Source organism: Lichenostomus cassidix, chromosome 2, assembly GCF_008360975.1.
Source record: "Lichenostomus cassidix isolate B80296 chromosome 2, HeHo_3.0, whole genome shotgun sequence".
NCBI lineage: Eukaryota > Metazoa > Chordata > Aves > Passeriformes > Meliphagidae > Lichenostomus > Lichenostomus cassidix.
In genome coordinates this window covers 140681460-140700775 of record NC_139482.1, presented here as the reverse complement: position 1 = coordinate 140700775, position 19316 = coordinate 140681460, and the positions used below count along the sequence as shown (strand labels likewise).

At 41.0% G+C, this 19316-nt stretch overlaps 1 protein-coding gene across 16 annotated transcripts in view; it reads left to right on the top strand.

Annotated features, from left to right (window-relative positions):
• MTSS1 (MTSS I-BAR domain containing 1) overlaps positions 1 to 19316 on the top strand; it is a 125897-nt gene that overhangs the window by 96463 nt on the left and 10118 nt on the right. For 6 of the 16 annotated variants that reach the window (XM_085053533.1, XM_085053546.1, XM_085053537.1 and 3 more), the window contains 4 exons: positions 9027 to 9181; positions 10440 to 10547; positions 11485 to 11582; positions 13545 to 13755. In XM_085053533.1, coding sequence (XP_084909659.1) covers positions 9027 to 9181; positions 10440 to 10547; positions 11485 to 11582; positions 13545 to 13755 — 572 coding nt within the window. Of the gene's footprint in view, positions 1 to 3719; positions 3732 to 9023; positions 9182 to 10439; positions 10548 to 11484; positions 11583 to 13544; positions 13756 to 19316 lie in introns of all 16 variants that reach the window. The other 10 variants (XM_085053548.1, XM_085053539.1, XM_085053543.1 and 7 more) reach the window with 5 other exon arrangements.

The following is a 19316-nucleotide window of genomic DNA, read 5'->3' as shown; positions in this document are numbered from 1 at the left end:
TATATGAGGCAGGTGGAAGAGCTGAGGACTCACAGGTAGCCAGGGAAGAGGAGGAGCTGAAATATTTTGAGGATCTGAGAGTTGTTCTCATGGCCCCTGGGGAGGAGGGATGCAGGGAGGCCTTGGCTCATATGGCTGTGAGTATGAATGCCCAAAGCTGTTGGCCCCAGCATGAGTGGGCAGGAGGTGGGAGGAAGTTCTCCCTGCCTCCCTGCAAGTTATCTACAGTGTTTAAATGTAGAAGAAAAAAAGGAGAACAGATGCCTTTTCCCCTTTGCTGTTTTTATCCCTATCTTGAAGAAATAAAGCTTTGGTCTGAGTGCAATGTCAAATGTTGTTGTGAAAATGTTTTTGTATGTACCCATCTTGGCAGATCTGTTCAGTGTCCTGTGTGGTGAACTATATTGCTCTTGCTGCTACCGAGGGATAAAAAAGTCAAGAAGGGGTTTATTTTATAACATGATCAAGCTGCAGAAGTGATTCTGCTTTAGGACACAAATGAGGTTTGAACTATGGGAAAACTATGTTGGCAGGTGTGTGGCTGAGTGCATGAATGTCTTACTGTGTCCTCAACTCTCCTGTTTCCCTGTTTTTCAGACTCACTTTTTTTGTTCTGTTCTTCCTCAAGCAGGACCTGTCCCTTTGATTTTTCTGTAAAGTTACTGACTCACCTATGGGAACTCTAAAACAACCAATTCATTCCTTTCCTAGCACTTGTAAGAATAATTTTGAATTAACCTTATGATCATCTGTGGGCAAGCGGGGGATGTATGCTGAATTCTGGATTTGCTTCAGTACTGTGCATGCTACTAAAGAGGTCCTTTAAGCTTATTCTGCTATTTCCCATCCGCCTTGATGGGAAAGTGATTTTCTTTTGCTTTGGGCAGCTCCAGATGTAGGAACTCAAACATAACCCTCTACTTTCCTCATTCATGTCATGGCAGTGGTGTCCCACGGCCCCGACATGTCGGGCTGCAGAGGCTCTCTCTCACAGCTGATGCTGCAGCATGCACAGCAGCTCCTTGGTCCTTGTCTGCATCCCAGGGATGTTTGGGAAGGAGGGTCGTGGGCTGTGTGGCTTGTCCTGGCAGGAGTGCTGCAGGCTGGGCTCCCTGCCTTAGCTCTAGGGGGCTGAATACGTGGGGGTTTGCCTGTTTCATGGCTTGTGCGTGGTCTGTTTGTTCTTGTTCCATGTGGCCAAGTTGAAAGTTCAGGCTGGGCATTTGAGATCATGTATTAGAGGTTATGTTTGCAGAGGAAGTATGTTAATTGCAATAAAGGTGTTTCCAAAGCTTGAAGTGATGGGGAAAACACCAAACTTTCCAAACAAAACAAAAGGAAGTCCAGGGTCCTTTCTGGAAGTTTTCTAGAGTATTTTTAGTAAAGTGGCACAACTGTGAAATCAAGGTCTTGCATTTCAAAAGACCTCACAAGAGAAAATTTTCACTCTATTTGTTGTCTTTAACTATAAAAAAAAATCCACCTGAAGCTTAATCTGTGTAGCCTTAAATAGGATCCTGGTGCACCTCCCAGATCCATGCAGTGTTATGGTGATCTTCAAGGTTCATAATTCTCCTTACACCCTTGTTCCTGTGGGGAACAGGCCCCTGGGGCTTGCTGCCTACCCCAGCATTGAAACCTAGCTCTTGTCTGAACAGATGAAGTAGCGTAGTGTGTGGAGCTGCAGACATCTTCTAAATTGCTCTTTGTTTTCAGACAAACATTGGCCATCAGAAGTCAGTCCAGCTAACCTGAGTCAGCAGAATAATTACCCATACACTTAAAATAAATTCCATGTTTTGGTTTCTGCTGAGTCAGGGCCACATAAGTGGATCTGTAGCTGCTAGGAAATGTTGATGCTGTATTGAATCAGGAGAGAGTCAGCAGCTGTGGCTCTGCATGTAACCATTTGGGAAGGTTAACAAAATGCATGATTCTTAAAGAAAAAAGGATCAAGTGACTAAGTGAAAATATATCTGAATCTATGTGTAGAACCTGGAGTGCATGTTGGCTCTATTTTCTGTATTTCAGCTTGGCTACTAATGAGTAAATAGACAGGTTTCCCTTCTGCCTATAACATGGCTGGTAGGTTTCATTTTCAGGTTCTTCATGTGGCATTGTGTGAGGTTAAAGGAAAATGTTTAAATCCAGGAGGATATGTAAGAAGTAGTTGAATGTAACGCTCACAGTAATATAACACATGTTAACATGAAAACTGACTTTTATCTGTAAGACAGGTGTAGAAGTTTTGGCAGAGTTCCCTTAGCATGCAGTACTGCATTTTTACTTGTGTCCCATCAATATTGAGTATCCTAACTGTTGGTCTCTCCTTTTGAGTATGCAGCAGTTTTGGGAAGTATTCGGTGATTCTAATGAATTTTGAGAGACTAGAACATGATTTTTATTTTACTGTAGTACGTGATTATTAATTTATTGTAATACTGCCAAAAGTGCTTTTTCTTCCTCCTCCTGATTAGCAAAGATGACTTCTTTGTGTTTTAGAGCCTTTTTAGCTGTTTCTCTGTTACCCTCTTGTCTTTGTAATATTGTTTTACTGCTCTCAAGGATGGTTGTGCAAATGTCATGACTCTTAACTATAAAACATAAAGCTCCTCAATGCAATTACAACTGAAGAGTGTCTCAGTTCTTACGGCAAATGCTGACCTTCTCATTCAAGCACTTTGCACTCTTTCTGCAGGTGGCATTTGCCCCATCTGGAGTGGCAGGCTGGGGAGGGAGAATCCCTGGCCAGAGCCTCCCTCCCCCAGGAGGGAGCCACATTCCTCTAAATTGATCAAGTGTGGCACAGTGATTAAAGTGAGAGCCAAAACTCTGTGGAGTCAATGAGATGCAACTCAGAAGGAGGGAAGCTAATGAGCAAATTATCCTTATCTGTTGCAGGGAAAAAATCCTGTGTGGATGAGGCCACGGTGCCTGCAGGGCTTTTTGGTGTGTTTTGTTGTTCTGGGGTTTTTTCCCCTGCAAGCTTATAATGTGAGCTCTCCTTTACAAAAATGCAGTGAAGACATGTTGCTAAATCGGTGACTGAAGACATTTCTTCAATTTACTTGTGTTCCCTGAGTTTTGAAGGCCTATTGATAGTTCCACTCTTTTTGACAGCAAGCCAGATTTATTACAAAACTTTATATAATAAAGTTTTTTAATTAAAATACACATATCGTAGTTAATCTTTCTTATGTTCTTCCATATTGCATCAGCAATTAGCTTTTCATTTAATTAACAATCTATTAATGTAATTGCAGCAGAGAACATCAAAAAGTGCTGTGGTTACTCACACAGCACCCTCCTAGAGTTCTGCAGGTTTGGGTTCCCTCTTCCCTGTGAGAGGATGAGCTTTCTGCACTTCATCAGCTTGACTAGAGTCTGGTTATCCCTGTTGGGCACTTTGTCTGAAGCACAGGTTAACATGTTCTCACTGAGGAGTCTAAACTGGTTTAAGTCTCTTTAAGTAAAACTGTATGGTAAATAACCAGGAGTTTAATTTGCAACAGCTCACCAGGATGCAAGACTAACATGTTTGTCTTTATCAGCAACAGAAGAAGACAAAATAGTCTAGTCCAAACTGCTCACTCTGTTGTCTTGGCGATGATAATATCTAAATTCTAGGAATGTTGGAATACCAGTTTGACTTTTTTTATTTTCCTTTCTGTGTCAATTTTGTGTCCTGCAATTTCTCACCATGCGCACCTGCCTGACAGCTGAGGCTCTGGGTAAGTCTGTGCCATGCTGTGACCCTGGTGGCTGGTTTGCTGTAGCCCTTGCTGTGGCCTCTTTATGGTGTCTGGTCTCCACTAACTGCCTAGACTTTAATTTCTAATGGAACTAAAATATTGCCTAATCTTAATGAGCAAACCGTCCTTTAATTTATTTTCTTTTGGCATCTGATTGGAACACTGTAAAAGAAGAAAACCAGTATTGTGGATAAATCTCTGATTTATTTTAGAAAGGGATTAACGTGGACAGATAAATCTTGTCACAGTTGGGAGAGAAGTTAAATGGAATAGACATGTCATCAAGGTGATGTTCAAATAATTGAGTATCTTATTGTATATATGACTTTTAAAGTCTAGAGCCTAAAGTCCTTAATGTTGGTCTTTGTAACCTGTGATCCAAATTCCCCTTTTTTTCTGAAAATCGCATGCATCTTTCTTACCTGATAGATAAGAAATCACTACTTATACTTTGTGCTGGGGAAAGGGTTGGAATTCACTATCACAGTTGTGTCCTGTTGCCTGATCACATCTCAAATATGTTCAAATTGGGGGGCCGTTTCAGCTGTTTTGCAAGTTTAAAGTAGCTGCCTTGAGATCCCGTTGTGAATGAAGCATGGTGTTTCTGACTCTGAGCAAAGTACTCATACCTGCACTTGTAAGTGTAGTGATGTGGATGTTGCCTTTTGGGGAAGCCTGGATTGATTAAATCGGGAAGCTCTCAAACGAGGCACCTCCACTGGGCTCCTGGAGCTGTGCCTTGTTGTGCCTGCTGCTTGTCCCCATTTTTTGAAACCACACATTGTGGTTTTCCTGGTTTGTAATTCAATCTAGAAGTGTCATTTGGCAACTTATAACTTTTCTGTTAAGGCAAAACTTTGTGCTTTTGAACATGAGCAGCTGACTCAGATCTCCAGTAGCCAGCGAAAAGACTCAGATTGGGTTTCTGAAGGAGTCTGAAGTTAATCCCAATTATGAGGATTTTCACATTTCCATAAATGGTGGCAGAATTCTTCTGTTCTTAGCCCAGATGCATATTAGTTAATTTGTTGACTTTACTGTGCAGAACTTGAAGGAGTTGTTCATCCTGGCAGCCGGAACAGGTGTGCTCTTGAAAAGAAGGTGGTTTGGGAGTGAATGGCTTGGAGCCTGCTTTGGTTTGTACAAGTAGAGGTGTACTCAGTATTGTCCCCTGCAGTGTAAATTCTGCCACTCTCTCAAGTGTCCAGTATTGAATATTCAAGTTCTGTGCAGATGCTTAAAAAAGTGGAACAGCCTTTATGTGACAACATGGAAAATATTAATTTCACCAATATTTGCTGCATTGCATTGTCAATAGCAGCAATAACTTTAGCAGTCCGACTTGCACAGAGAGAATTTAAAAATTATTATTCTACCTTGGTGTTGCTGAGAGTTTTGCTAGTTTAAGATGCCTTTTAAAATATAGGCATGAAAATGGGTTGAAAATTAGATTTGCCTTTTCCTTTTCCCCTAATATTTTTCCTTTACTAAATCTCTTTTGGAACAATAGTTATTTAAGAAATTGCACGAGGCTTTCAGCCAGGATTCACACAAAACACTGTAAATGCAAGCTCTATTGCATGTTTGTCCTTTAAAACCCCTGCATGTCATGGTAATGATGTAAAGCACCTGCTCTGAGGGTAACACATTAAGACTGTCTTTGAAGTAGCAGCAGATTATTGTTACTTTTGATGAGAAGCAGTTCGGCTCCCTGCACATGATTAGCTGTCACTTGCCTGTGTCCAGCCGTAGGTCACCAGGCTGTTGGAGCATGGTGCTGTTGGAGAATTCAGTCCACAACTTCTGGTCTTGCATTCCTGCTCATCTCTGCATCACCAGAGCTCCACTTTGAGAAAGGCTGGATTTGAATTCCTCCTCAGTGTTCAGGTTGTTGACTTGTTCTTCTGGGTGCAGCCAGATGTGCTCTGCAGAACCATCCCTACATCCCATTCATGTCCTGCTGGTTGCAGACCAGTGACCTGTTCCTGCATTGGATGCTTTTCACCATTGCTGTTGCTGATTGCTATGGTGGGTCACTCAAACCTGCCTGCTGCTGGGGTAGGGAGTGTCCTTTCAGGTGCACTTTTACAGCTCCTCCATGATAAGACTGTTCTGGAACTATCTTATATCATTGTGGTGGTTGTGTTGGTTTGGAAGTGTTTTGGAATGCATAACCTGAAGGCCAGAGAAGGTGGGCTGGAGGAAATAACCACTTGGTGATGTTCCTTATGAAAGTGTGCCTTATGCCCACAGCAGAAATACTCAACCAAAATGCTGCCTTGGCCAAGTAACCTTTCCCTTGTAGTTCAAGGGGGAAAAGAACTGTATTGTTCTGCAGTGGTCAATATTCCCTTCTGAGATAAGCAGCAGATTCAAATCAGTGGGGACCCAAGGTGGATGAGGAGCAGAGGTGGTCAGCAGTTGGCCCTCCCTCCCATCTTTGGTGGTCTCTGGGTGTAGGAGTGCTGTCGAGGGGATGTGCTCTGCTCTGCTTAGCAAAGGAAACTGGTTCAATTTGGCGGAGATCTCATCCCTCAAATTCCCGAGCTGAGTGCAACTGGCAATTCAGGGAGTGGGAAGAGCTGTGCCTGCTTTCAAAAGACTTGCTAGATTGATGTCTGCATTGTGAAGCTTTCAAAGGATGTTGATAAAGCTTTCCTCCTCTAAAAGATGAGTTATGAGAAGTCACCAGGAGAGAGCTGTATTCATCTGTAAACATCTGACTTCAGAGCCTCATCCAGATGATTCACCTAAGCTTGTTTCCTGCTCTGAACTATACCCAAGAGAGCTTCTGTGTTTTCACAAACTGCCCAAATGCCCCTGAGCATAAAAATGGATCTGTGAAAATACTGGTGAGGAGGTGGTATGTCTGTTACTATACTGACTCACTGGAAGAAGTAAAATGGAAGTTTTATAGGGGTACAGAGGATGTTGGAGAATGGTGTAGTTTTACATGTGCTTTTGCCAAAGGATTAAAATACCAGCCTGAGCATTATCCTCATAATTTGTTTGAATTGGGTGAATTACACTGGTGCAAATGAGGTTTATTCTTGTCCCAGGTTTTGGCTGCCCTTGTTTCTCTGGTCCAAGATGTGGTGCTCTGAAGTCCACATAAAGTACCAAAATTAACTATAATTGAACCTGCTTTGTCAATGGAGTCCAGTTGCTTTCTGTGTGTGTTCTCATTGCATAGGCAAATGCATTTAGCAAGGATTTAGTGCATTGTGTGCATGATCATATGGTGGAGCAGCTGAACATGTATAGTAGTTCTCCAGAGCTGAACTAATGAGTGTCTGATTTAGTTTGCAACTAATCTGTTTTGCATTTGGTACATCAATGGTTGTGAGCCAGTATCCAGGCTTGAGCAACAGGTTATTTCACCTGTTGTAATTCCAGGCAGCACTCAAAAGGGGCCTGAGCAATGATGCAAGTTTATGTTTCATAAAGAATTTGAAAGAACAACTCCAGAGAAGTATAAAATGTTTAACCACTGCATCTGATGGCAGAGTGTGGGGAGGGCCTGAAATGTACAGAAGGGACTTGAAGCAGGAAGGCCCAGTTTGTCTCCTGAGAGTGACACACACAAAAAGGCACAGGACCTTCAGGGAGGTACCCAAAGCTCTGCTATAACTTGTTTCTGGTAGATGCTAGTTTTGATAGAGGAAGCAGATGACCTCCAGACTCTGTTATTTTTAAAGTTATTTACTTCCAAAACAGTTTTATTACCACATTAGAGCAGCCAGCCTGATCTGCTGGATCAGACGTTGCTGGAAGTTTGGTATCAGGTGGCCTCGGTGGTGGCCATGTCCATGTTGCACTGCATGTGATTCTCCCAGGATCCATTGCAGAGCTCTGCATGTGAGTGTCAGTGCAGTTTTATCTGGATGATGTCTAACTCTGTGCAGAGAAGATTTGGATATATCCAGCCTGTAATGCCGCTAAGCCAGTGTGACTCTCTTTGCTTCCATCGCTGCTCTTTTTTCCTGCAGCCCTGCCTGTGTATCAGTGCAGGGGAGCTGACAGCTTTGCCTTGCTCTGGAGTATTAAGGAAATACCCATGATAGTAAGGCAAAGGTTTTTCCTTTGTAACCCTGACATTGAGTCATCTGCATTGTGTACTACACAAATCAAGAGATGTTTTTTCTTCCTCTTGCTCGTAGCTTTAAGTCCTCCATGCAGAAAGGTTATTGTCCAAAAAGACTGATTTTGGGTAGCTGCTTGTAACTCACCCAGCATTTTTTCTATGTTATCTTCCTGGTAGTTGGCATCAATGGCATGGATATACACCTGGATACTTAAATTGCAAGTGGTGGCATTTCTTGGAGATTTACACAAATTTATACAACTGAGGTTCTTTAAAATACTTAGAGGTGTAAGCAGCTTGAAAACATATTGCAACTGCAACATTATTGGTTCAGTAATAGTATGTCTAAGCAGCAGCTCTTCATTCCTAGAGAATTTTTTTTTGGCATGAGGCAGCATAAACAGTCAGTGCAGAATAAGGTATTTAGCCGTCACAGAAAGTTTTGGTATTATGAGTTGACTGTAATTAACACAGTGAAGCTTTTTAATTGCAAAACATTGGAATTTTATTATTTCCATCAGTATAATCAACATACATTGGACATACATACACACACACACACACACACACACACACACACATATATGTATAAAACCTATGTTCAGAGGTTTGGTTCAGTTTGGACTCTGGAATGAATAAAACTGTTTCAGCAGTTGGTTTGTGCAGAGTACTTGAACCCAGTGCTCCAATGATCAGTAACATGTCCGTAATAGCATCATGTATAGGAGATTGATTCATTCATTAAGTGGCTCTACAAAATTCTCATTAGGACCTTGTTAAGCACAAATGCAAGGAGAAGGAGGAATACACCTGAGCTAGTGATTAATACTCTCTGAGTTAGTAAGGTGTTGGTTTTCAGCAAGGATGGTGTGAAGAGTTTCTACAGCTAATGTTTTGAGAAAGTCCTTACTGAAAATGCTGTGTTTGGCTTGTCGAAACCTTTTGAATTTAGCTGGATTTCTATTCTACGCAAAAGGAGAAAAAATAAATGCTTTGAAATGCTTGATTTAATTGGGGGGTTGGGGGGGACAGGGGACATCCTTACTAATTTGAATTAAGGGAAAATGCTGGTTGAGACTTGAATTGCAAAAGCACAATCAGCAGCAGTGCTGGCTGAAAATAATGTTGTCTTCTATGGAGAGGCACAGTTTTGACAAAATGTACTCTTGATTGTTTCCTGCATACAGGACGGGGTGACATTCAGCCCCAGCTGGATAGTGCTTTACAAGATGTCAATGATAAGTACCTGCTGCTTGAAGAAACCGAGAAGCAAGCTGTCAGAAAGGCTCTGATCGAGGAGCGCGGGCGATTCTGTGCTTTCATCTCCATGCTGCGCCCTGTGATAGTAAGAGCTCTTCATTTTCAGTCAGTACAATTCACAGATCAGATAAGTGGCCAGAAGCCTCTGAAGAGAGCATCTCGTTGTGTCTTGGGAGTGAATTTCTGGAGCCAAAATTCAGCCTGTATCTCTGTCTAGCAAGCGGTGAGAGTTAGGACCTTTCTTGTAGGCATTTGGAATAATTCAGCAATGGAAAACGCTGAATACTTTCAAGGTGACTGATGGGTAAACAATTGGCACAAAGACTGAAGTCAGTTCGTGTTCTCTATGCATTCCAACCTGAGACATTGCAAATGCAGTTTTTTCCACTGCTTTTCTTCTTAACATCACATTTTAATATAAATCCTCCTTACTCCTACTCCAGTGCTAGGACTGATAAATGTTTCAAGACCTCCCCTGTGTATATAATGACATTATCTGACAAATTGCAGGCTGCTTCCGTGCAGTTTTTTGATAGCTCTTTTCCTTCCACATGACAATTTTTCAGTTCATTGGAAAGGTTTTAGTAAATTTTCATCATCTCAGGTTGTCTGAAGCCTGACAAGGAGCTGTTCATGGCTTTGTGCAAGTGAGGTGCATTTATGAAGGGTCACCAGCACACTGGGAGAATGTTCCCAGTGGTTGTTTACAACGAGCATCAGTCTCAGCAGAAAGCCATAGTTAGAGAAGTAGAAAGGTGATGGTTGAACAGCAGGAGGTGAATTCCAGACTCAGAGAACCTGGAAAAAATGGTAGTTAAGGAATTACTATTGTAGTTTACAGTGCAGGACTCATCATCTGAGTTAGCTGTCAAAGTAATTTGAGCCAGAACCAATTATAAATGTATTATAATGCTCTGTACCTGTATGGTGCCTTTAAATTTCCAAAAACTGTCAAAAACTGTGAATTTAATGCATTTACATTCAAGCTTAAAATTGTTAGGGCACATTAATGAGTATACATAGAAGAGTTTAGTATTTGTCAAGTGCAGCAAAACTGGCACTCTTTTTCTGAAGATGTCACGAAAAGAAGGCTGAGACTTATTTATCTTGTTGATGAGAGAAAAGATTTCTGGGTCTCAGAATTTAAAGTAATCTTAAAGTAATTACAAAACTCTAAATTAATATTTTCAGCCTACTTTCGTCATTACTTAATGTGCAAAGAAAAAGCTGCTCTACTGGGCATCCCCCAGTCATCATCAAAATGGAAAAGATCATATATTGTGTTACAGGTCTGATTTTTTACAGCCAAGGCTGTGGTTAGCCTTGCTCTTTTTTCTTTTCAGGAAGAAGAAATATCAATGCTAGGAGAAATAACCCATTTACAAACCATATCAGATGACCTGAAAAGTCTCACCATGGATCCACACAAATTGCCATCTTCGAGTGAACAGGTTAGCTCTTGTTACTTGGAAAACATTTTATTTGTGGCTTGTACCACTTTTGTGTTGTGAGGAATATTAACTTCTAGTGTTTAGTGGCTTAATGTGATGTTTTGTAGACACTTCACTGAAGCAAGGTAATTTTTAACATGAGCAATTAAAAACATTGTTTTGTTTTGAAAATGTGTTTTCAGAGGCTGAACGCCCCTGAAATATTTGGTGAGACCAGAGTGAAGTGGTAGCAGTAGCACATTGAAGGGTATGAAGATGCCTGGTTTCTGAGAGTATAGGAGAAATCAGTGTCATCTCCTTGCCCTATGTCTGAGCATCCCTGTCTTTGTGTAGTCACAAAATTGCTGGGGTTAGGTAGCTTGATGGAGTCTAACATTTGAGCATTTTTCCATGCTGTCCTTAAAGTGCATGGGAAAATGTGTGTCATTAAATGAATCCAAATAGGACATTTTTCTCCAACCCTGCTGTGTGAACTCAGGTTTTTTGTCATACTTTAATCACCTTGTCATTGACCTAGAAGTGGAAAGCTCCGTTGTGGTTGCACTGGATCTTCAATTAATTTTTTTAAATGCTGCAGTACTTCAACTCAAGGGCTGTAATCATTTTTTAAGTCAAAACAAACAAACAAATACCATGAAAGCTTCCTTAATGCAAAAAATAAATCTCCAGTTTACTTTTTTAAAGATTTTTTTCCATTCAGATCTGAACTTGCCTTCTGTGATAGTAGCCTTAGTGTTGACGTATAGTAGTACCTGGAAAGCCAAGGATGAAGCTAACTCCTGTGTGATACAGCGTAATTTTGGAAGAGAACTGAGACTGAGTCAGTTGGCACTGAAAGTTTGTAGCAGTGATGGGTGTTGTAGGACAAGCAGATGCTTTCTGTTAATAGGGGTAATTTTTTTCCACATCCTTGATGCTATTGATTATCTTTCATCAGGTAATTTTAGATTTGAAAGGTTCTGATTACAGCTGGTCTTACCAGACTCCTCCATCCTCTCCCAGTACTACCATGTCCAGAAAATCTAGTGTTTGCAGGTAAGTTGATTGGTAATACTTATTTTTAACCTGTTTGGGGGCAAAGGGAGGCAAGTTCAGACGGTGAAATGGATTTGTATACATTAAATCTTAAATAACAAGCCTTACTGAAACAGTCCCTCATGGTCCTTATTCATTTAAGTGTGTGCTGGGAATATTTAAAAGGATGAGCATGATTGAATTTGAACTCAAGACCACTTGAAGATGCTTTTGATTCAGTTCTCTTGAATCCATTTTGGATCAAAGAGCAGACTGTACTGATCTAAGCTCTGAGATTGTCCATTCATAATTTCCTTTTCTGTTTTTCATGTGATGACTTTTTAGATTATTCTAAGTAGCTGTTACTAATCAGTAAGTTAAACTGTTTGAAAAGGGAAAACATCCTTGGCAATTGCTCTATCAGTCTGGTAGATGGAAATGCTTTTTTGATACAAATTTTTTTGACTGTTTAATGCTGTCTAATGCTGTCCTGAAATATGTTGAAACACTGGATTCTGTCTATGCTTTCTCTGTAAAAACTGTTTTCTCTCATAAAACAGTTTGTTAGCATGTTGCCCCCATATCCTGGTGTCTACATTGACTCTTTCCTTTTACTGAAAAGGAAGATACCCTGTTGTGTATTCTGCTCAACACCTCTAGCTGCTCTCAAATGATTACCTTTCAGTTTGCTTTATGAATAATGTACTACAGGTTCCCTGTGTATGAGCAAAGTTACCTACAGCATGTCAGAGCAAGTGAACACGACTTCTATGTACCTACTTGTCTCTGCATGCAGATATATATAAAAAAAGTCAGTGCTTTTATATATATATATGTGAATTGTGCATTTAGAGCAACAAGCACAGGCTTAAAGATGCAATATCCTGAAGCTATAAAAGAAAATGGCAAAAAAACCCCAAAATTCATCATCTTTTCTTAATCAATTTTTCTTCTTGTGAGGTAAAACCTGTATGGCACAGACTGGTGTGTGGGGGTGAAATACAGCAGAGCTCCTCTTCCTCTGCTCCAAGCTGACTTGTAATCTTCTCTGTACATGGCTTTTGTGTACAGGAGGTGCAGGCCTCACCCACATATCCCTTAGAGCATCCCTTGGGCAAGCTCCTGCCAATGGAGCAGGGAGCTGCTTTCAGATCAGGGCATCCTGCTAGTCCTGCTCAACCACCCCAGCAGGAAATTCCAAAAGGTCCCACATTGTGGTTGGCTTGTCCTTACTGTCATTCATGGATTCTGAGGATTAAAAATCAGTCTCTTCCTTTGAAAAATCACATTGGTTTTTTTTTTCATGGTTATTAATTTGGGGCTTTAATTCTCTGATTGTCTTTGTTACTAACTAAATCTCCATACCCAGTGGCTTGGCTTCACTTTGTGTGCTGTCATATGTTTTTATCTGGTAGGAAGCCTTCAAGTGAGCAAAACGTGTCCCAGGTACTCTGAAGTGTGGGGGTTTGGTGATGCTTTCAGGAGTCTCACACGTTGTCCTGCTGGCTGTCTGCAGCACCATGCCTAGAGGCAGACTTTTAGATGAACTGCAATGTCTTTGGTCTCCCTGCTAGAAATCCCATTGAAATTTTGGGCCAAGTGTGTCAGGAATAGGAGAGAACCATCAGCAGGCATTTTTTGAGCAAGTACTGTGCAAATTGCATGTAGCAATCCCTTCATCTCTAATCTGAATTTGAAGTCTCAGTGGGTACAGATTTGATCATTTGAGTGACACTCAAGGTAAAATGCCATTTTCTCTCTGGTCGCCAGGGATACTGCAGCTGCTTATGGTTCTTTACTGATATATATGTGCATATATATATATATATAATTAATTTGTCAACGTTTTTCTTTTCCGGTTTACGCTGCCTGTTGCTAGAGACATGTGGAATGTTAATTGTACTGTATATGGGTCTCTCCCCACCCCACCCTTGTGTCTTTTCCTCTCCCCTTTCCTTTCTCTGTTCCTTTTGTCTCTCACAGCAGTCTGAACAGCGTTAACAGTAGTGATTCCCGGTCCAGTGGCTCGCACTCGCACTCACCTAGTTCACACTATCGCTATCGCAGCTCCAATCTGCCTCAGCAGGCACCCATGAGGCTGTCCAGTGTGTCCTCCCATGATTCTGGATTCATGTCCCAGGATGCTTTCCAGTCCAAATCGCCATCCCCCATGCCACCAGAGGCACCTAACCAGGTACGTGCAAGCATGAGAACAAAAATGAGTGTGAGCTGGACTCTAACTTGGCTCACCTTTCAGAAAAAGGAACTGATGTGGTTTTGGGGTACCTTTGAGTCAGTTTAAACATTGAGGGTAAGGTTTGTCTCAGTGCATTTCATCCATCTAAAAGTTGGGCCTCTAGCTGGAGTGATTTATGCTGCTTTTGCAGTTGGCACTGAAGAAAGGGATGAGTTGCTCTTGGGGGATTTAGTTTTCCCTCTGGCCCTGGAAGGAGCCTAGATGCCTAACTTTCAGATAAATACAGGCAACAAAAAGCAAGGAGTCCCACCTTATAGGAGGGAATAATATTCACTTTAGCCACTAAGGTTACCAGTTAATGTCCTGCACAGGTTGCAAGTGGTTAAAATCTGGTGGCTCTTTGCTGTTTAATGGGCAAATATTGATGCCACAAGAGCCTTTTGACAGCCATACTACTGATGCTGGTGGCTTTGGCATCAGAGATATTTTTTTTTATTCCTCTCCTGCAAAGGGTCTGGGATACTCTAAATGCTGTGACCAATATCATATGGAATTGGTTTTTCCCTTTTTTATGGCACCCATTTCTGTGGATAGGCTTGCATTTTGGACTCTCAGTTGAGCACCTTTCAGAAATAAGGTTTCTGCATGAAAATGAGAGGTATTCTTAATTCTTTATGGAACTCATAAAAAAATGAGTGTTTGTGTAGTCTTATATGATAACATCCTGAAGCCAGCCAAACTATGAGGATTTCACTACAAAAGTATAATAAGCAAAACTTTTCCAGAGCATTTTTGGGTCAGCAGAAGGAAGCTGCTGCTCTATTTTTTCATGACATCATTCCTCTAAAAAGTAGCTGGCCATCTGCAGGCAGAGGTTTGCAATGCTCCATGGCCTGTATCTTTCAGCACCTGAATTCTCTTGGGTTTTCTTTTTTTTTTTTTTTGGTTTTTTTTTTTTTGTAAGAAATCACAGCAACTGTAATATTTTTAAACAAGGCTGAATTGCCTTCTCACATTATAAATCCCCTCGAAAACCTTAGCTGCAAACTGAAGTGAGCCTAATATCCTGTTGCTGAGTATTACTTTAACACACCCTGAGGTCACTGGAGAAGATTGGCTTTTTGTTTTAAGAAATGTAGTTGCACTCCTTTTCATGTGTTGGGGAGTAGGTAGTTTTGTAGGCATGGTTGGGGAGTATTAATCCTCATAGTCAGCAGGTGTTAGTGGTTAACAAGTGTCACCTGCCCATGTAAACTACTCTTAGACCACCTTTGATAGCACACAGATCCTTGCCTTTTGCAGAACATTTACTTAGTAGCACCCTTAGAGAAATTTTTAAGGTATCATCCAAAACAACACTGGTTCATTTAGCTTGGAACATGTTCTGAAGGGAAGCTCAATGGTTCTTAAATATATTATTTCATTTTAATAGAAATGCTTTCTTTTCAAATGATACCTCTTCCGTCCCCTGTCTGGACACATCAGCTTTTTTTTGTAGATGGCATCCTGAACAACTTTGTGCACACTAATAAAATGAATGTTTTGTTTAGATTGGCTATGGCTAACCTAAGTGAAATGCAAAAAAGTAAATGAGCAATAAAAAAGTTAACTGGAATAGTTACAAGGTAAGGAAGTTCACTTCTAAGATACATACATCAGTTACACATGCTAGCATCATCTTTGGTTTTCATAGTATCCACTGCACCTGCATAAAAGGGCAGTAAGCCACATGATGATGCTATGTCTGCAGACAAGGATGTAACTTTTCAATTGCTCTTAGCATGAAAAAACCAACACCTCTCTTTGCAAATTCCCCTTTTAAGCAGAAGAGAGAACTTAGGCTGGAATCAGGTGGCAGAACATCCTGAAAGTCGATGGGAGTCATGCTGATTTACACCAGCTAAGTTCATAAGCTTTCACTTCATTTTAGAAACTGTCCATAAGGTTGCAAACTGATCCAGGCATCACTTGAGCTATTCATGAGCCGTACAAGGCTGCAGCAGTGTGACAAGTGTAGTGTGTTGGTATAACAAATAGGTATGTGCTCTGTATGTCTCTGTTTACCTTTACGCACAGGAAAAGGTAACAGATCATTGCCTGGCCGCTTCATCTTTGCTTAAGTGTCTTGCTTTGTATGTTCAGCACTGAGTAAATCGTGTGTGTTGTGCTGACAGATAACTGTGACTGTGAGCTGAGCAGAAGCTGTTCAGTGGGCAGCGTTACCCTGTGTTGTGTGTCTCTAACCAACTGACAGATTTCCCTGTGGGGCTGTGCTTGGAGCATCCGTGCTGGGTGGGGAGGAGGCTGCTGCTCTGTCTGAAACACTGATGTCATTGTTTCTAGTAGTGACACTGAGAAGGCAGAAAAGCAAGCTCTGGAACCAACAAAGGAAATTAAAAGCTATATATCTTGTGCAGGTGGACACTTTGATGATGTTTGCTAGCTACATGCTGTGGCATATGTTGCATCAACAAAGCCCTTTCTTTAATAATGAGTTTTAGGAAAAAAGTAGAAGGGGGTTACATAAAATTCCTGTATTTTAGGAATGTGCATATGTGACCTATGTGAAACTGTTATGTATATAAGCTCACCTACATTTTAGACAAGCAAGTGTCGCTGAAAATTAAACTGTATTTCCTCAAAATCTCAGATGAGAGGTGGGGATTTGGTGGGAATCTCAAAGAATGAGTAACTGGAGATTGTAAAAAGATCCTAGAGGAGATAGAGTGAAAATGAAGATGGCTTTCCAGCCTGTAGTTGTTAGTAAGAATAGTAAGTCTTTAATAGTTATCACACTTTGCATAGAAGATAGGAAAAAGAGCAATTACAAAACCAGACTCTGCCCTTTCACTGGTGTATGAGGATCACTTTTCTGCAGCATTGCTGGGAGTCAATTGTTAGCCTATAGCATGTAGCTGTAAATTTGGGAAGGTCACTGTAAAAAGCTTTAATCATAATTAAACAGGTACATTTGGGCATAGCTGAACAGCTGGAAAAGCATCACAGGTCTCTTTCTGGAGTGGAATAGTTGCTTTAAATGCCAGATGTAAGGTCAGCCATGGCCAGCATTGCCCATGACACACAGTGACCTCATACAAAGCCCCTCTGACAGACCTGCTGGGAGCACAGGGTGGCTTTTGGATGGACACTGGATGTGGCTGGTGCTGTTAAACCCACACATTGCCCTGTGTAGTAGACAGAGGCCTGGGAGTATCTGTGATCAAATGATGTGATAGTAGTATAGTGATGTTTGGTTCAGGGGGATGATAATAGTAGGATCCACTGGATTTGAAGTGCACATGCATGGGGGAAGCACTTACACAGTTGGATTTCATAGGCTGCTTGTGACTTCATGGAGATGAAAGCAAAGGGAGAAAAAGAAGCAAATTAAGATAAAAATGTTGATGTGCTGTCAGAAGCAGAGAGATAAGTATTTATTGTTATATATTTATATTTATATTTGTATTTGTATTTATATTGTTTTATATATATATATATTTATAAGTATTTATTGTTAGAATACTCTGGAAAGCACTTTCCCTAAACAGTGAAGTAGAGGGAAACTGAATGTGAAGTTACTTCTGCATGTACAGGTTTTAAAGCTGGAAAGATTCTGGTTTTGAATGGCTTGAAATAGCTGCAAGTTAGAATAGGGGAAGGACATTGTTACAGCTATTCAGTTTTCCATTTAAATTAAGAAATGTTTCCAAAGTAGACCTGATAACACCCCCCAAAATAGAACAAAAGAACTCACCAAAAGCAAAAAACCAAAACAAAAACCAAAAATCAACTCCATCCTGAAATGCATCTGTATCACCAGATATTTGTTTCTCCTAAAATGCCTTTTCTAGGTTTTTTCCCCAATAGTTTGTCCCTGACTAGAAAGAAGGGTCAGTAGAGACAGATTCCTGGAAATGAGACAAATTAAGGAGGTGACCTTGAGTCACTATCCAGAGCTTTCTGAAAAGTAGCTGAGAGCATCTTCCACTGACTCCAGAGGGACTTTAGACCATGCTCATCATTCAGATTTGGTCTCCTGGGAAACCCTTGTCCAGGAAGCTCTGTCTCATAGCTGAGAAAGGGAGAGGGTTTAGAAAGTAGTGCTGTGTTTGCATGGAATATATAGCAAACAAAGGATGCAAGTAATCCAAGATAACCATGGTCCTTTTATAGGTTAGTAGGACAGCAGATGGAAAATGTAATTGCACAGTCCAGTAGCCCAAAATACAGCTCTTTTTTTTTTTTTTTAATCTCTGTTGGAACTCATACATACCACACCAAGCAGTGGGACACTATCCAAGAACAAGCCATGGCTCATCAAAGAGACCAGACACCAAGCTACACTTGTACAAATGTACATTTGGGGCACTGCTTGTCACTGTGCAGAGCACAGTTATACCTTTCTGTTGATACTGTTAACTTTAAGATTTTTCTCAGAGGAGATGGTTTTAGAGCAGAGCAGAGCTGCCATTATTGCAGCTCTGGGGAAAAAATAGCTAAAATGAAAGAACTGATCTTAAAATTATTCAAATGAAACAATATTTAAAAAAATTAATCGACTAAATTTGAAAAATCAGATATTCAAATTTCTTGCACCAAGGGGTGTGGAGTAGAAATTGTTCTGCCCAGTGTTCGTGCATGTGCTCACAGGAGAGGGTGTGCCAGGCAGGGGGTGTGCATCTAGAACAAGCACTCCACAGTCTGGAGACTCTTTGCCCAGGCAGTGGCTGTGCAGTTTCTGTTTTCAGTCCCTTGTGTACTTTATGCTAAGAAATGAAGGGTGATCTGTCCTTCCCACACCCAGGTCCAGCTATTCAGGACTGGCCTCTCCAGTCTGACCCAAGCATCCTTTGACCTGCTGCCAGTCATGTTTTCCTTATGCTTTTCCTTTAAGAGTTCAGTACTCTTCTGCCTCTCTCTCCATCATTTTCTCACTGTAGCAAAACCAGAGGTTTCCCTTCTTTATGCCTTGCAAGTTCCTGAAGACAAGGAGCCCCTGTTTCTGTACCACCACTTCTTGCATTTCCTTCAGCTACCAGAATGCTTTCCTGTGGCATCTTGGTTCAGCCTTTGTCTAGCTTTTCTTGCTGAAAATAGACACACTGGATTAATAGGAGAGTCCTTTCTGTCAAGTTTTTTTTCACTTTGGAGTCACTTCATTGCAGAAATAAGTTCACCAATTAGTCTTCCCTGTACACCAAGTAAATGGAACAATTCTTTGCATCTTCACAATCTGCGTTTTTGACCTTTTTTTATCTATTTGCTACACAGAACTTCATTGATAATAAACCTCATCTATGAGCTATTTCTACCATTACTTGACATAGTCTTGTGAAATTTTTGTTTTGTAGACCCAAAATAGTGTATTAGATGTAAACTCCAAGTTCTTCCTTTTCACCGTTGGGGCATCAGTAGAGAGCAAGGTAGCATGAGAGAGGCCATGCTTGAAACTCAGACCCTTCACTGTCTGTCCTGCCATGTGCAGAGTATGCAGACCCAGGAGAGTCATTCAGACCATAAGTAGGGGGTTTCAGAAAACATTATCTGTAGTTACATTT